General features: G+C 36.0%; 1 protein-coding gene across 2 annotated transcripts; it reads left to right on the plus strand.

Annotated features, from left to right (window-relative positions):
* Positions 1-258: 258 nt before the first annotated feature.
* Positions 259-18690, plus strand: naa25 (N-alpha-acetyltransferase 25, NatB auxiliary subunit). 2 transcript variants are annotated; one of them, XM_052607587.1, is made up of 24 exons: positions 259-368; positions 2204-2289; positions 2837-2975; positions 3121-3239; positions 5588-5662; positions 5761-5868; positions 5948-6026; positions 6992-7103; positions 7211-7300; positions 7656-7828; positions 7910-8022; positions 8823-9030; positions 9133-9222; positions 9304-9484; positions 12076-12175; positions 12264-12415; positions 12510-12635; positions 12712-12955; positions 14558-14687; positions 14773-14838; positions 15301-15398; positions 15485-15598; positions 15676-15822; positions 16845-18690. In XM_052607587.1, exons 1-24 carry the CDS (start codon positions 311-313, stop codon positions 16965-16967), a joined length of 2931 nt encoding a protein of 976 aa, XP_052463547.1. In that variant the 5' UTR covers positions 259-310; the 3' UTR covers positions 16968-18690. The 2 variants fall into 2 exon arrangements, with proteins under 2 accessions (XP_052463547.1, XP_052463548.1); XM_052607588.1 differs by lacking the exon at positions 259-368 and adding an exon at positions 433-579.
* Positions 18691-18993: the final 303 nt, after the last annotated feature.

The following is an 18993-nucleotide window of genomic DNA, read 5'->3' on the forward strand; positions in this document are numbered from 1 at the left end:
TAATTTTATATTTTAAATAAAATTATTTTTAAATTATTTTATTTTGGTAACAATTTATAGTTTTATACTATTGTAATCGAATTGCTTTTATTTTTAAATAAAATATTTTATAATTTTTTTTTAGCAGAAACATGGTCGTACCACTGCACTTCTTTGTTTTGTAGGCAAGAAAAATAAAGCAGGGATGTGTCCATAGACAGTAAAAGAAAGGATGTATCTTTTACATTAAATTACTCCTGGCTCCTGTTTAAAGTCTTTCCGGAGTGCCTGCTCTGCGCATGCGCACCAATTAATCCTGCTCTGCTCCATCATGGCGGCGAGGGGCCATGTGCAAGACCCCAACGACAGGAGGTTGCGACCTATTTACGGTAAGATTCACATCGCAGTCCTTAGCTTACATAGACATATCGGGTCTGACTAGTGATGTACGACCGGCCTGTACGTTACTGAGTTTATCAAAGGACTGCAGGAGCTGTGGAGAGCCGGTGAGGCCTGCGGAGCTGAAGCCGCGGTGTCGGTTCCGCTGCGGCGCCTGATGACAGTGCGTCCCTACGCGGTCACACTCTGATGTTTCAATCGGTAGAGTAAAGCCGGTTTATAGCCTATCTAAACACAGAGATAATGTTTAAATATCCAGAGATCGGTGTGAATGTCATTTGATCAACCGGTTCATCACCTGTGTGAGATGTCAAAGAGATTAACACACTCATGAGCCATTTGTGCTTTAATTGTTCGTATTAAAGATAAATGATCTGAAGGTAGACCTGCTTATTGTCTTCCAGAGATTATATTTAAGGCTCTTTGTTTATATAGTTAAGAACTATTGCGTTTTAAATTGGAACATTTGCTCCAAAGCTGTGCAGAAATGCCCTATGAGTGGCTTTAAATGCGTTAACTATGAAACTTAATTGGTCTTAATACATAACCTTGTGGGTCGCATAGCTTTGTTTTAAGTTAATTTAATGTTGTATTTTTTACTGTCGAACTTAGTCAAGTTGCAAACAGAAATAAAGATAAATCAAAGGTAGATAAGAATAAAGTAGTAAAGAACATTAGTTCATATATTAATACAGATTAATTAAAGATGCATACTTTTATTGCGTGATCTGCCTTATTGACATTATAAAATGGTTGATTTACTGCATAAATGTATAATAAAATTGATTTTAATATTTTTATGGTATTCTATTAAATTTAATTATCCAATAAATTATAAAATGTTTTATTCAGATATAGAGTGCTGTTTTTACCAATCAGCAACCAGGACCAGAATTTATAATTGTGATTTTATAAAAAAGATTTTTAAATGTAATTGCAGGTTGTGGAGTTCAGACTTTACAGATTTGTGCATTTATATTGCATTGATTCAAACAACATATTTATATAATATATAATTGTTATTATTTTTTATGAAATAAAATATCAATGACTCGCTATTCTTCTTCTACACTAGAGATGCTGCTCTGTGCATGTGAGGTTTATATTGATTAATAGATCAGTGACCTTCATTCTAGTGCTTTTTGCCCTCTTGCCATTCTGTTGTGTGAAAGTGATCTGGATTTATGTGGGTGATTGATTAGAAATGTACCGTTATAAGGAAGGATGCATTAATTTACAGAAACACAGAAGTGTTCTATGATGTGGCCTGGTTAATTTTGGCATCCAGCTGTCATCAGACATGGTCCTGTGTTCTTTTAGCAGAGACTCATGGGAAGGGAGGGTTCTTGTACTCTGAATCGCATTGAGCAGCTGGTGAGAGAATGTTCTCACAGTGATGCAGTGTTGCGTTCGGTCCTCATCACCGATGCTGATTATGGTTTAGCATGACTGGATTTACATACCTATTTTTCAAGGGAATCATATTTCTCAATTTTGTAGCATTTTTTCCACCTATAATGTAACTTGAGGTTTCTTGCACAGTTAAATTTTAGTTCATTAAAGTTCAGGTAGTTTCTGTCATCATTTACATCACCTTCATTGAACTCGAAAAAGGTTTGTAACTGCATGAATATGTTAAATTATAATTAGGTGTTGGTCTGTTGAAGTTTGACTGGCTGATTAGTGGCAGCGAGAGAGTTTATCAGTCTTAATTCACACTTTAATGATGGAAACACATGGTTGTTCTCTTTGGTAATCATCAAAAATATTATTTACTTCCACAACTGTGCTGTTTTGTTGTATTGAACTTGTTTTTCTCCTTTAGATTACCTTGACAATGGCAATAACAAGATGGCAATCCAGCAGGCTGACAAACTGCTGAAGAAGCACAAAGATCTTCACTGCGCAAAGGTGTTTTATTTATTTATATATTTATTTTAATTTAATTAAATGTTAATTATTTATTTTATTTTAGTTTAATTTATCTTTATTTTTATTGTATTTTTAATTTTAATTATTTTATTTTATTTTTCCCCACAACCCCATGACCAGCTGGTCATATTACGGTAATAGCAAATTCTAGGGCTGAATTTTTGGGAGAAAATGTAATTTGCATTTATTTTTATTTTATCCAGGTTTGCTGTTCTTCTTTGTTAATCTGCACAGTTTGCCCACAGTGTTTTATATCAGTAATATCATTTCTATTTTAATGTTTATTTATCTGTATGACTATAAAATAGTACAAAATTATAGCAATATTATTGTTGTTATTTCTAGTATTATTCTCAAATTGATTATATAAATAAAAAAAATAATTGTTTAATTAAATCATATAAACAAATCAAGTATATATATATAGGGGCACTTTAAGAAAGAAAAAACCCTCATGAATTTGACCTGCTAGATTGGAAAATTAGCTCCAGACACATTTATCACATGCTCTGCTCTTTTTTGGTAGGTCTTGAAGGCGATCGGTCTGCAGCGCACAGGAAAACAGGATGAAGCCTTCACACTCGCACAGGAAGTGGCCGTTCTCGAACCCACAGATGACAACTCCCTGCAGGCCCTGACCATCCTCTACAGAGAAATGCACCGACGTGAGTGTTACAAGCACTGACATGTCATTTTTCTGTCCTGTCGAAATGCCAGTCAGAGCATGTTTAGTTTTAATACACAAAGGTACCACATGCACCACAAACCCATGAACTCTAATTTTGTGCATTTTGCTCTTTCTTTCTACAGCCGAGTTAGTGTCCAAGCTTTATGAAGCTGCAGTCCGGAAAGTTCCAGCGAGCGAGGAGTACCACTCTCACCTCTTCATGGCTTACGCCCGGGTCGGAGAGTACAAGAAAATGCAGCAGGTTTTGTTTGTATCCGCTCTTATTTCATCAGTCTTTACACCCTGTTTAAAAAATGAATTAGGGCTGAATTAAATGGGGGAAAATCAAATCTGATTTTAAAATCCAGTTAAAGAAAATCTCCAGGTTTACTGTGCTTGTTTGAAGGGCTGCAAAATTCAGCATAAATTTAGATTATATATTAATATTACTGTAATAATAAGAGCAGTAGTAATAATATAATATTATTATTATTATTTAAATCAACAAAATAAGAATTTAATAAGAAATTACTATTTATTATTCACTTTAAAATAAAAATCTAGAATTTAAAAAGTGGTATATAATTACTATAATAATAATAATTTCATTATACAGTAATTTATGTTTTTCAAACATTAAATCATTGAGTTTTATTTTGGCATAAAACCACAGGGAGCCATTATTATTTATTTATTTTATAATTTCTTATTGCAGAAATACATTTTATATATATATATATATATATATATGTGTATGTATGTACAGTATTGTTCAAAATAATAGCAGTACAATGTGACTAACCAGAATAATCAAGGTTTTTAGTATATTTTTTATTGCTACGTGGCAAACAAGTTACCAGTAGGTTCAGTAGATTGTCAGAAAACCAACAAGACCCAGCATTCATGATATGCACGCTCTTAAGGCTGTGCAATTGGGCAATTAGTTGAAAGGGGTGTGTTCAAAAAAATAGCAGTGTCTACCTTTGACTGTACAAACTCAAAACTATTTTCTACAAACATTTTTTTTTTCTGGGATTTAGCAATCCTGTGAATCACTAAACTAATATTTAGTTGTATGACCACAGTTTTTTAAAACTGCTTGACATCTGTGTGGCATGGAGTCAACCAACTTGTGGCACCTCTCAGCTGTTATTCCACTCCATGATTCTTTAACAACATTCCACAATTCATTCACATTTCTTGGTTTTGCTTCAGAAACAGCATTTTTGATATCACCCCACAAGTTCTCAATTGGATTAAGGTCTGGAGATTGGGCTGGCCACTCCATAACATTAATTTTGTTGGTTTGGAACCAAGACTTTGCCCGTTTACTAGTGTGTTTTGGGTCATTGTCTTGTTGAAACAACCATTTCAAGGGCATGTCCTCTTCAGCATAGGGCAACATGACCTCTTCAAGTATTTTAACATATGCAAACTGATCCATGATCCCTGGTATGCGATAAATAGGCCCAACACCATAGTAGGAGAAACATGCCCATATCATGATGCTTGCACCTCCATGCTTCACTGTCTTCACTGTGTACTGTGGCTTGAATTCAGAGTTTGGGGGTCGTCTCACAAACTGCCTGTGGCCCTTGGACCCAAAAAGAACAATTTTACTCTCATCAGTCCACAAAATGTTCCTCCATTTCTCTTTAGGCCAGTTGATGTGTTCTTTGGCAAATTGTAACCTCTTCTGCACATGCCTTTTTTTAACAGAGGGACTTTGCGGGGGATTCTTGAAAATAGATTAGCTTCACACAGACGTCTTCTAACTGTCACAGTACTTACAGGTAACTCCAGACTGTCTTTGATCATCCTGGAGGTGATCATTGGCTGAGCCTTTGCCATTCTGGTTATTCTTCTATCCATTTTGATGGTTGTCTTCCGTTTTCTTCCACGTCTCTCTGGTTTTGCTCTCCATTTTAAGGCATTGGAGATCATTTTAGCTGAACAGCCTATCATTTTTTGCACCTCTTTATAGGTTTTCCCCTCTCTAATCAACTTTTTAATCAAAGTACGCTGTTCTTCTGAACAATGTCTTGAACGACCCATTTTCCTCAGCTTTCAAATGCATGTTCAACAAGTGTTGGCTTCATCCTTAAATAGGGGCCACCTGATTCACACCTGTTTCTTCACAAAATTGATGACCTCAGTGATTGAATGCCACACTGCTATTTTTTTGAACACACCCCTTTCAACTAATTCAACTAATTGCCCAATTGCACAGCCTTAAGAGCGTGCATATCATGAATGCTGGGTCTCATTTGTTTTCTGACAATCTACTGAACCTAATGGTAACTTGTTTGCCACGTAGCAATAAAAAAATATACGAAAAACCTTGATTATTCTGGTTAGTCACATTGTACTGCTATTATTTTGAACAATACTGTATATGTATGTTGTGTTATTTTGTATATGTTTAAATGACTGTGGTTGCTAATACCAACTTAATTGGATTAACAAAAACTAGTTTGGGACTGCTATTTAATAGCCTTTCCTTATAGGGTGTTTATTTATCGATATTAGTAATACTCTTTTAATTTATGTGTAAGTTAAGTAAAGGGGGACAGTACTTGAATGACTTTTGTCTTTCCACTCTTCTGACAGGCTGGAATGGCACTGTATAAAATTATCCCCAAAAACCCTTATTACTTTTGGTCGGTTATGAGCTTGGTGATGCAGGTACAATTTATGTTTTCTTGGTTACATAAACAATACATTTCAGAGATGAACCCATGCAGAACAAAATACATCGACTTCAGCAATTCAGTACGTTTCAGGCCATCTCCGCACGAGACGAGAAGCTCTCTCAGACCATGTTCCTGCCGCTGGCTGAGCGTATGGTGGAAAAAATGGTAAAGGAGGAGAAAATCGAGGCAGAAGCTGAGGTAGGACAATGGTATCGAGAATCTGCTTCTGATTTCAGCCATATGAAGTTTCTGATGCATTTTCCCTCGGCCGTTCCAGGTCCAGCTGTACTTCATGATCTTGGAGCGTTTGGGGAAATATGTGGAGGCGCTGGAGGTGGTTCAGGGGCCACTTGGAGGTGAGGAGAAAACACTGTGTTCTTCAAAGGAATATTCTGGGTTATTCCCAGTTGAATGTCTTTGTGTTGCATCTGTGACATGCCGTTAGTTGCCAGAGTTGAGAAGCATTTAAAAAAGAACAATTTACCAATGCATGGGGATTTTCTCCATATAAACAGCATGTTATTATGAAAGCTTGGGTCGAGAACTGGGTAAAAAAAATAAAAAAGGTAATTGTGAACTTTTTGTCTCACAGTTCTGACTTGAATATGAATTGAAAGATATAAAATTGATAAAAGGTTGCAGTTTTTGATATGTAAAAAAAAAAAAGTATGTTTTGCAGTTCTCAGAAGAAAAGTCTGAATTGTTGGATATAAAGTCAGAATAGCAAGAATAAATGATGAAATGTCACAATTGCCTTTATTTTTTGTTCTGTTGCAGAAACAATAGTTTATAGTTCACATCTCTTTTTGGTATTAAGTAACCTACGGTCAAATAATTGAATATTAGGGCTTCCCCCATAATAGCTGACTAACCTTTAGTCGACAAGACTGTTATTAGTCGCTTAGTTGCAGAAAAAAAAAATCCACAGGAAGTAGTGAGGTCACACGGTCTGTGACGAACAGATCATTAACGGCTGGATTTTGTGGTAATACAGGAAGGTTACATCCAAACAATGTACTACTATAAGAGTAGTACATCTTTAGAATCTGTAAAGCCTGTATGTTGCGCTTTTGTAAAATAAAGAAAGCAAACAGTATCCGCTTCCTACCGTCTCGGTCTCTCAAATTTTCCCTTAAAATATTAATGTTTCAGCATTGATAATAATCAGAAATGTTTATTGAGCAGCAAATCAGCATATTAGAATGATTTCTGAAGGATCATGTGACACTGAAGACTGGAGTAGTGATGCTGAAAATACAGTTTTGATTGATTTTATCCACACATTTAATGTCTCTCAGTCATTCTGCCATGTCTCCCTCAGAGAAGCTGACCAGTGAACTGCAGAGTCGTGAGAACAAATGCATGATGATGTACCGCCGTCTGGAGCGCTGGGCCGAGTGCAACGCACTGTCCTGCAAGCTGCTCCTAAAAAAGTGAGTCCACTAAGAAAACTGATCCGTAATGGATTTAACATAAATAGCCACTTCTGAAATTGTTCCATTTTATTAGTTAACCTGTCACTTTATATCTTTCCCTGCAGCCCTGATGACTGGCAGTTCTACTTATTGTACTTTGACTCTTTGTTCCACCTCATTGATCAGAGCTGGACGCCTCCACATGAAGGAGCTCAGTAAGTAGTAATTCTATATCTGGGAAAGAGTTTGCTGCATTTGAAATGGAAAGTCAAGTACACTGCATTGTATACTGGCTGTAGTTGATTGAATACTCCATGCATATTGAGCACAGTTTGTGTACTTGAAGTTGAATTCCTGTGGCTCAAGTGGTAGAGCATTGCGTTAGCAGCGCAAAAGGTTGTGGGTTCGATTCCTAGGGAACACATGTTAGGTAAAAAAATGTTAGCCTGAATGCACTGTAAGTCTGCTAAATGCATACATTAAATTTTTTTAATTTAGAAAGTAGTTGCTATTCTGAACACATCCTGTCTCGGTCTCATACATGTTGTGGTGTTCCTCTCAACGCTGCAGTTCTGCAGAAGGAGAGGTGCATGCCTCCATATCCCAGGCCCTCAGCTTCATGGAGGACCGAATAGCCACAGAAGAAGCGAAGGAGTCCAAGCATCTTAGAGGGCCGTACCTGGCCCGTCTGGAGCTCATCAGACGGCTCCGGGAGCGCAGCTGTCCTGAAGCACAGCAGCTAGGTACAGGATGGGTCCGGGCCGCTTTACACGCAGCTGCATCTTTGCTGTATGTTTCTGACGTGTTTTCTCACCATGATGCAGGTGAACCTCTTGAACTCATGTTCCAGTTCTTTGTCAAGTTTGGAGACAAGCCATGTTGCATCACCGACTTGACGATCTTTCTGGATCTTCTTGCACCTGACCAATATGTGCAGGTAATTATTTTATACGTGTGTGTATTTGCATACCCCAAAAAGAATATTTAAAGTCATTACTGTGTTTAATGAGAAAATGACTTTATATATATATATATATATATATATATATATATATATATATATATATATATATATATATATATATATATATATATATATATATATATTTTTTTTTTTAAGATTATTGGTATTTTGATATATTTACAGACTGTTTGTTGCAGCTCATAGATGCCATGAATGCATTTACACTGAAATTACAATTGCATAAATAATGCATTGAGATCAATTGGTGGATTTTTTTTTTTTTTTTTTTTTTTTAAATTTTTAAGTGAACTCTCTCTTAAATGTGTTTTTTATTAATATTGGAAATAAGAAATGATAGGCTATAACAAACTAAAACTTTCCAGTAGGTGGCTGATTCATTAATTTATTAAACTTTATGAATGGACCATTGAATCATTGACTCACTTGATTCATTCAGAAAGGAAAATCATTGCTGTTAGACGCGCATCAGTTCTTCTCTGGCTTTATTGATCATTTTGTGAGCAAAACTGAGCAAAAACAGACTATTTTTTTTACTTTTTACTTGCTGAACTGTTGGATAAAATCAATATGATATTTGCACTTGTGCTCTTTCAGTCAAAAAACTGCACTCATGTGATAATGCTTTCACAGCTTGTGTGATATTGTAATATATAAATATATCTATATGTGAAACTCAATTTTGAAAATGTGACCCTTATGACTGGTTTTGTGGTCCAGGGTCACACATATGAACGTTCTTGCGACTGTCTCAGTTCATCAACAGGCTAATGGAGGCCGTGCCTCTGTGCGCTCCGGGAGAGGATGGTGTTGCTCTTCCAGGAGACACTCGAGCTCTTCAGAGACATCTGTGTGTGACCCAGCTGAGCCGCAGTCTGGGTCAGCAGCACGCGCTCAACACCGAGGGCAAACTGAGCCTCATCAAACAACTGAAGGCACATTACCAGCACGGCTTACAGTTCGGTAAGCAGATGACTAGGCAGGTTGAACCATTAAGATTTCTTCTAATATGTGTCTAATATTTATTCGGCTTCCTATATTTATATTTATTTCTATTTGTTCTAGGGAAGTCGTGTTTAAAAACCGAGCTCCAGTTCTCTGATATGTACTGTCTGATGGCGGCTCATGTCTTTATAGACCTGTGGCTGGAGACGGGTGAGTCTGAGCTCATTCCCACAGTCCGCTTGATTGAAAGTGTTCATGTTTTGATGTGAATGTGCTGTGTCTGTGCTGCAGGTGATCAGAACGTGTTGTGGCAGTGTCTGGGGCTGTTAGAGGAAGGTCTCTCCCACAGTTCCTCTAACGCTCAGTTCAAACTGCTGCTTTTGCTTCTGTACTGTCGTCTGGGGGCTTTTGAGCCGGTGGTAGATCTTTACTCCAGTCTGGACGCCAAACACGTCCAGCACGACACCATAGGGTAAGAACGTGTCTTAAAAATATATATATTTTTTTTTATATGTGTTCCTGGTCTTATTGTGCACGGTTGATCAGTGCACCTTATTAAAAATTAAAAAAAGCGATTATTTTATGATTTATTAGAGATTAAATGCATACATGAAATATTGTACTTTTCAATTGGTTTTCCAATATAAATATACACATTACCATACGCGTTAAAAACTAAGTAAACCATGTAATAATAAATAACATCACCTGGTTTGTGAGTGTTATTTTAGTAGTATTTATGTACTGTTATAGTACTTTTTATTTGTGTATATACAGTATTGTTCAAAATAATAGCAGTACAATGTGACTAACCAGAATAATCAAGGTTTTTAGTATATTTTTTATTGCTACGTGGCAAACAAGTTACCAGTAGGTTCAGTAGATTCTCAGAAAACAAATGAGACCCAGCATTCATGATATGCACGCTCTTAAGGCTGTGCAATTGGGCAATTAGTTGAAAGGGGTGTGTTCAAAAAAATAGCAGTGTGGCATTCAATCACTGAGGTCATCAATTTTGTGAAGAAACAGGTGTGAATCAGGTGGCCCCTATTTAAGGATGAAGCCAACACTTGTTGAACATGCATTTGAAAGCTGAGGAAAATGGGTCGTTCAAGACATTGTTCAGAAGAACAGCGTACTTTGATTAAAAAGTTGATTAGAGAGGGGAAAACCTATAAAGAGGTGCAAAAAATGATAGGCTGTTCAGCTAAAATGATCTCCAATGCCTTAAAATGGAGAGCAAAACCAGAGAGACGTGGAAGAAAACGGAAGACAACCATCAAAATGGATAGAAGAATAACCAGAATGGCAAAGGCTCAGCCAATGATCACCTCCAGGATGATCAAAGACAGTCTGGAGTTACCTGTAAGTACTGTGACAGTTAGAAGACGTCTGTGTGAAGCTAATCTATTTTCAAGAATCCCCCGCAAAGTCCCTCTGTTAAAAAAAAGGCATGTGCAGAAGAGGTTACAATTTGCCAAAGAACACATCAACTGGCCTAAAGAGAAATGGAGGAACATTTTGTGGACTGATGAGAGTAAAATTGTTCTTTTTGGGTCCAAGGGCCACAGGCAGTTTGTGAGACGACCCCCAAACTCTGAATTCAAGCCACAGTACACAGTGAAGACAGTGAAGCATGGAGGTGCAAGCATCATGATATGGGCATGTTTCTCCTACTATGGTGTTGGGCCTATTTATCGCATACCAGGGATCATGGATCAGTTTGCATATGTTAAAATACTTGAAGAGGTCATGTTGCCCTATGCTGAAGAGGACATGCCCTTGAAATGGTTGTTTCAACAAGACAATGACCCAAAACACACTAGTAAACGGGCAAAGTCTTGGTTCCAAACCAACAAAATTAATGTTATGGAGTGGCCAGCCCAATCTCCAGACCTTAATCCAATTGAGAACTTGTGGGGTGATATCAAAAATGCTGTTTCTGAAGCAAAACCAAGAAATGTGAATGAATTGTGGAATGTTGTTAAAGAATCATGGAGTGGAATAACAGCTGAGAGGTGCCACAAGTTGGTTGACTCCATGCCACACAGATGTCAAGCAGTTTTAAAAAACTGTGGTCATACAACTAAATATTAGTTTAGTGATTCACAGGATTGCTAAATCCCAGAAAAAAAAAATGTTTGTACAAAATAGTTTTGAGTTTGTACAGTCAAAGGTAGACACTGCTATTTTTTTGAACACACCCCTTTCAACTAATTGCCCAATTGCACAGCCTTAAGAGCGTGCATATCATGAATGCTGGGTCTTGTTTGTTTTCTGACAATCTACTGAACCTACTGGTAACTTGTTTGCCACGTAGCAATAAAAAATATACTAAAAACCTTGATTATTCCGGTTAGTCACATTGTACTGCTATTATTTTGAACAATACTGTATATATATTTACATTCATAATCACGTTCGTTCACAGTAATTTTAGTACTTAGCTATTTTACTTCAGTCAGTAGCCAATGCAACATTTCTGAATTTCATTTAAGTTTAAGTTTTTTTTAAATCAAATTTTAATGTTTACTCTTCCAATTAAAAACTATTTTAAAGTACACTTTTCACGGACTGTAATGAAGCATTTCAGACACAGTTAATCAAATCATAAATCTAGCAATACTTTTTATATTTTTTTGTATTCTTACTAGTTTAAACCACATTATAAATATGCATATATTTTTTTATAATATTTAGATTTTATTTTAATTCATATTTTCAGTTTTGAATTAACAGAAGGCATTTGAATAGTGTTATTTAATAACACTAGTGAAGAAAAAAATATATATTTGTATGCTTTTGTCTGTTTTACGCACCAATAAAATAAATTTGAATGCATTATGTACCAATTCAAAGTAACGGAAAAAAAATACACTTCAAAATATTTTGAAAAGTGACATTTCTTCTAATACAGGAAAAAACAAGAAGTTATGATATTAAGCCAGTCTATCATACTATAATCTAAAAAAGAAAAAATCATGGAATCACATTAATGCATCACAGTTAAATGCGCTGAGCAAGCACTAGCAATGTGTTTTTTTTTTTTTTGTCTTCATCCAGGTACTTATTAACCCGCTATGCAGAGTCTTTGGGTCAGTTTGCTGCTGCTTCCCAGTCTTGTAACTTCTCCCTCAGGTTTTTTCACTCGAACCAGAAAGATGTACGTTCTCATAGTTCAACAGCAGTTCATGTCCAAAAATGACCATTCTGTCCTCATTTACTCACGCTCATGCTGCTTGATCCCTCAGACCTCAGAATACATTATTCAAGCATACAAGTACGGTGCTTTTGAGAAAATCCCAGAGTTCATCGCCTTCAGGAACAGACTCAATCACTCGCTGCACTTTGCCCAGGTGCGCACGGAGCGGATGCTGCTGGACCTCTTCCTGGAAGCCGACATGTTAGTCGCTCTTTATCTATCCTACTTTGTATTTAGAAGTCACAAGGTGATATTTCGACAGGTTTCTGATTGTTGCCACTCTATCGTTGCACAGATCGTCGTCTCTAGAGGAGAGTGTAAAATCCATGTCTCTCTGTCCGGAAGAGGATGACATCCCGTGGGACAGTTTAAGGGACAACCGTGACCTGACTGTCCTCGTGAGCTGGGACCCTAAGGACCGGTACGACTAGTCTATCCTCCTGAACGATGACATGTTTTAAGCATACGTTTGTTTTAATGGTGATCACGCACTGCAGGCAGCTGAACGATGAGCACAAGCAGCGCTCTCTAGAGGAAGACACCCTGTGGCTGAGGTTGAGGTCGCTCACGCTGCGTCTGATTGGCTGCGTCTCTGCGCTCGCTCATCCGCCGGCGTCACGCAACTCTGAGAAGACGACTGAAAATGGAGTGACGGCCAAACCGTCTTCTCTACAGTCGCTGCTCTCTCAGCTAGAAAACACACTAAACCAGGCCACGCAGTTCACGGAAAAACAACCGCAGGTCAGAACGCTCACAGACCGGTCAGCAAATGCTTTTTTTTGGTTGGGGTTCAAAATCCTGCCACACATAACTGTATATGCATCATGCAGGTTTTATGAGATCATGTTAACTGAATGCATGCAATATTGTGCTTTTGATAATGAAATTAAACATTTTAAATTGTAATATACAGTTTCTCGTACACTTCTGTAATTTATAGTATTTATTAATATTTTGAATTTTTCAGTCTTCAATTTAGTCTACATTTTATTAATATTTAGTTATGTGCTTTTACATTTTTTTCCTTTAGATATTTTATTTATTTATTTATTTATTTTTACCATTTTTAAATATTTTTTTTTACTTTATTTTGGTTAACATTTCTCATCTGTTTTTCTATCTAATATTACAATTTTATTTTATATTAATGAATAAGATGTTCATGACTTACTTGTTTTTTTCTTTTGAGTAAAACCATGTAATATATCAACTATCCAAGACCTTGAAAAACGAGACTATTTCAGAATAAATTTTAATTATTTTATATTTTGAGTTTTCATTTTAGTTTTAGTAATTCTGTAATGAGCTTTTGTCATTTTTATTATTTTAATTTAGCTTTATTCTGTTTAATTTTTGTTCTAGTAATTGTAGTATGAATGAATGAATGATGCATTTCATATAAACTCAACTTTATAAACTTGTTTTTAGTAGCCAAGACAATTTTTCATTTCGATAGATTTTATTTCAATAAACAAAAGTGATTTTGTATATTTCTAGTTACAGTGAAGAAAAATAACATTTTGTCTTATTTTATGATTTTTCTACTTTTTGCTAACAATATTAAACACTAACAAATTAAATACATTAACATCAAATTCATATAAAAAAAAAACATGCCAAAAATCATTAGGATATTAAGTAAAGATGATGTTCCATGAAGATATTTTGTAAAGTTCCTACCGTAAATATATCAAAACTATTTTTGATTAATGATATGAATTGCTAAGAATTTATTTGCACAACTTTAAAGATGATTTTCTCAATATTTAGATTTTTTTTTTGCACTCTCAGATTCCAGATTTTCAAATAGTTGTATCGCAGACAAATATTCTCAGATCCTAACAAACCATACATTAATGGAATTATTTATTCAGCTTTTAGATAAATGCATACCGTATTTTTCGGACTATAAGTCGCACCTGAGTATAAGTCGCATCAGTCCAAAAATACATCATGACGAGGAAAAAACATATATAAGTCGCACTGGAGTATAAGTCGCATTTATTTAGAACCAAGCACCAAGAGAAAACATTACCATCTCCAGGCGCTAGAGGGCGCTCTATGTCTTCAGTGTAGACTACAAGAGAACTGAGCAGCATAGAGCGCCATCTAGCGCCTGGAGACGGTAATGTTTTCTCTTGGTTCATGTCAAATTAATTTTGATACATAAGTCGCACCTGACTATAAGTCGCAGGACCAGCCAAACTATGAAAAAAAAGTGTGACTTATAGTCCAGAAAATAGGGTAAAACTCAATATCGAAAAATTGACATTAACTGGTCTTGTGCTCCTTGGTGGGAAAGGAAGTTCTGTGCACTGATTGTGTGTGTGTTGTGGTTCTCAGCATCAGTACCCGTTCGTGGGTCCCGTGGCGTCTCGTCTGGCTCAGGCTCTGTCCAGCGGCTGCTGTCAGTGTCAGCTCTCCTCTCTACAGATCCCTCTGCACCTCCAGGAGCTCGAGGCCACCGGCCTGGGTTCGTTACTTCACACATCCTTATGTACAGCGTCGGTCCGTCCAATCCTGTATTACAATAATAATGTTGTCTCTTGTATTTTTAGATGAATCCGCAGAGCTTCAGACACAGATTTCTAATCTTTTCAAATCCTTAGCAGTACAACTTCAAGGTATGTTTAAAACTACTTTTTAATGTTTCACATTTTATCACAAGTTGAATCATTATTGGTATCCAAATTAACTAATATTGGTTATTTTCTTCCACTAATCATTTTTTTTTGTTTATTTTCTGCTGATGAATCCAATTCTATGTGGCCAGCATAATAATAATAATAATAATAATAATAATAATAATAATAATAATAATAATAATAATAAAGTCCACTTTCACTTTCCAATCAAATCATGATGAAAATAATTCACCATCAAATATTGTCTGTTTATAAAATAATTTATTTTCTGTTGATGCAACCAAGTCCATATGAGCAGGGAAAATAATAATAATTATTATTATTATTCAGCCTTACTGCACTAGTCAAATCCTGAAGAAAATAATGCACATTACAAAAGTTAATAATAAGTTGTGTTGCAGTTTGTTTCATGTAGATTTTTTTCCCTACATGCTTTTACAGACATGTTGGAAAAATGTAAAGGAGATTTATTAGAAGTCAAAGACAGTCAAAGCAAGCCGCAACCATTTTTACTGGAGAATCACGTCTACTTAGTTGAAGTGAGTCTCTCTCCATCACAGAATTGAAGAGAATACAGGACTGTCTCGAGAAAATAAAATAATTCATTCTTAACTGTTGGTTTCAGACTGTTTGCATCGTCTTATGGGTGTCTAATTACTGTGGAAGTGTCCTCCGACCCTTGAAGTCCAGTTTACAGAAGAAGAAGAAGAAGAAGAAGAAAGAAGCCAGCACTGTAACGGTAGGAACAGCGCAGATCTCTCCCGAGTCTAGATGTGGATCGGTCTGTGTTTGAGCTGATCTGTGTCTCCCGCACAGCCTCCGGTGCTCTCGGCCTATCAGGAGTTCAGCAGCAGCTTGCAGAGTCTCCTCAATCAGGCGCTGGAGCACATCAAGAGCCAAGAGATCAGTCTGACGGCGCTGAAGCTGGGAGCCCTCAGTCTGGAGGGACAAACCCTGTCTGAGGTGCGTCTCTGAAACATTAGCAGCATCACGTCTGCTCCAGGGATGCTTATTAACCATCTCATTTATACTTTGAATTAGCTTCTACTTTTAGATTAATTTTTATTTTTTTCTCTCTTTTATATTTCTGTTTAGCTTTAGTAGTTTTTATTTCAGTTGGTTTTCGATATTCCAACATTTATAATTTTTTTAAATAGTCATTAAGGAAAAAGTTAAGGATGTTTAATTAGAACAGTTAAGAATATTCCCCAGAATTCTCTTCTTTATTTATTTATATAGCACATTTCATACACAATATGGTAATTCAACGGGATTTACATAAATTAAAAAAAATTATAATCACAACAATAAAGAAGAATTCAAATTCTTGAAGAGAATCGTAAAAATAATTCAATAAATTGAGTTGTTTCAAGTTGATTTTTGTAATTATAATTAATAATGTATCATTTTTTAAAACTGAATTGATTCATTTTTAATAAAAAAAATATTTTAATTTTATTTACAGGAAAATGCTGTATTATACCAAAACTTTTTCTTGAATTAATTTTATTTAAAAATAATTAATCTATTTGTAAGGTTATTCAAAATTAATTGTAATTCTAATATGATTTTTTTAAGATGTTTTTATAATTACATTTTTTTAAGATTGTTTAAAAAAAATTTTTTTTAAGTTTGCTTAATTATAATTTAAGAAAAAATGTTCAAGGAAAAAGGTTAAGAATATTTTGTATTCCCAAAAATGCTTCTTAGGTATAAAAAAAACTGAAGAATTCAAATCTTGAGAAGAATCATCTTAACTTTCCATTAAAAATCATCATTTAATACATTTATTGGGTTGTTTCAAATGAATTATAATAAAAAAAAAATAAAAAACTTATTATAGACTTCTAAATTGTTTGTCCAGCTGGCCCATGCTCCCATAAATGGTGTAAAGCTAGTCTGAATGCAATCTGAGGTTGAAACTAAGATGATGCTTCAAAGAAACCGTTTCTCTATTTTTGACCGCTGTTTCTCGCTTCATTCAGGCGGAAGCGACCTTCACAAAGACGGCCATGGAAAAGGTTCAGAGCAGCTACCTGCGCTCGCTGCAGGAGATCGGGGAACTGTTGAAGAAGAGAGCGGACACGTTAAAATCCCTCAAAATCTGAGCGCGCCCTCGATCCGGTCCTCGGCCCCTAACGCATCCTCCCGTCTCAGTCTGTGAACTCCGCTGGTCTCGTCTCCTTTTCCTATTTATCCGTCTCATTACAACGGCTTCAGCACAGACATCAACGGTGCTCTGCACAGCACTTTTAAGTGGAAACGTAACCTTCATGTCCCTAGCCAAAACTACATAGGCAAATGAAAACAAGCAATTTTAGAAGTACTGCTATAAATTATTGTACATAGTGTGAAGAGAGAAGGAATATCAACGAGAACTCCTTGGCAAATTAAAGTGAACTACTTTTGTCTTTTGTGTCGATGTCTTGCGTTATTGTCTCTGACTTCCCAGTTGTAAAACTTGCGATCGACGGTTCGTTTGCAGACGATTCTCCAAAGCAAAACGGGCCCGAACAAGTAGCCGACTTCCAGACTGACACCGTTTACGATGCACAACCAGCCAAGAGCTACGCTTAGTCCCGAGGAGATTTTGCGCAAATTTTTGACAAGGTGGTGCGAGCATCCAGATGCTTCTTCGTATGTTACAAATGACTTTACTTGAGCCACTTTTAGCCTTCCCGTCTGTTTGATTGGAATCGCCATCGTATGAAACCAATCGCATTGAGTTCTGCTTGGGGCAAGTTTGTTAACGTGATGGTTAAAGACGTTTATTCAATCATGTTTAGTCATTAATTTTTATGCTTCAAATGATTTGATTGGTTGTTTACTTCAAAAAATTGTGATTGCACTGATGATGAGGGTTTTATAATTGTTGCATACCGAAAATTAGCCTTGCATTAAAGGGATAGTTCACCCCAAATTGAGTCATTTACTCACTCGTGTCATTCCAAACCCATAAATTCGTTCATCTTCACAACAAAAATAATTGTTTTAATCCATTCTGAGATATTTCTGATCCTGAAAGTCTTTTCATCCAAAACACAGATGCTTTAAAACATTCATTTTTTAATAATTTTTTTGTTCATATGAATCGAGCATTTTAATGCAAGTTTTCTGAATAGACAGGATTGTTTTATATGATGATGCACGAGAACGAATCTCATTGGTTTGTTCTCGTGCATCCAAATGTAAACAATGTTTTTGTGAATAAAAGCCTAAAATAAAACCGTTAATCTTCAGGAGATTTGGAATAAACTCGTTCAACGGATTTATTTTCACGAACGTTTTGTCTGAATAGGAAAGAAACAGCTCGGCTTTGGTTTAAAAACATTTCTTACACGTTTGGAATAACGTAGGGGTAACTTTAAATCATTTTGGGGTGAAATAACTCTTCAGAGTCGAAGAAAGGTTTGTATACGACTGATTTGTCGATGTCTACCGGGAAGTGCAACTTGTTTACAATATTTCCGAGCTCCAGTATGAATCATGTAATGTTTCTAGCGTGTGTTAGACGGTGTGCTGAAATCTACGAGTTTTAGACCTGCACTGGGAGGGTGGAAAGATGCTTTTCTCTTTTTTATTGTTATTTTGATCCAACACGACGGGATGCAGGCTCTACTTGTGTGGTTCCAGGACTGAAGGGCTTCTTGCACGTCTTGACCGTCACAAAGCTGGAGGACGACGCGCGCGTCTGGACCGAGGAGGTCGTTTGGAGATGATCAAGAGGTGATGGGAGACTGATGAAATCGTTTATTAGGGAAATTGAGAAAATACAAACAAAAACACTGGAATGTGAAAAGGACTTTTTAAATAAAAAGTAAATGTTCCACATGCAATGTCTGCTTTATTTTTTAATTTTTTTGCATCCTTTCATGCAGTATGAAATGTGTAAGCAAGGTTTGCATTCACACGGCTTGCCTTATCTGTAAAGTCGGCATGAAATCAAGAGATTTACTTTATTAATTGCATGACTTCATGTTGACCTTAAAATGATTTGATCTTGGAAAAATTGGTTTGCTTTTGTATTTCGTTTGACCAGTTCCAGACACATTTTAATTTTAAGAATTATTCCAATCGTATATACATTTATGTAATTTATATTTATATAAAACGAATTAAAACTAAATTTAATGG

Source organism: Carassius gibelio, chromosome A10, assembly GCF_023724105.1.
Source record: "Carassius gibelio isolate Cgi1373 ecotype wild population from Czech Republic chromosome A10, carGib1.2-hapl.c, whole genome shotgun sequence".
Lineage (NCBI taxonomy): Eukaryota > Metazoa > Chordata > Actinopteri > Cypriniformes > Cyprinidae > Carassius > Carassius gibelio.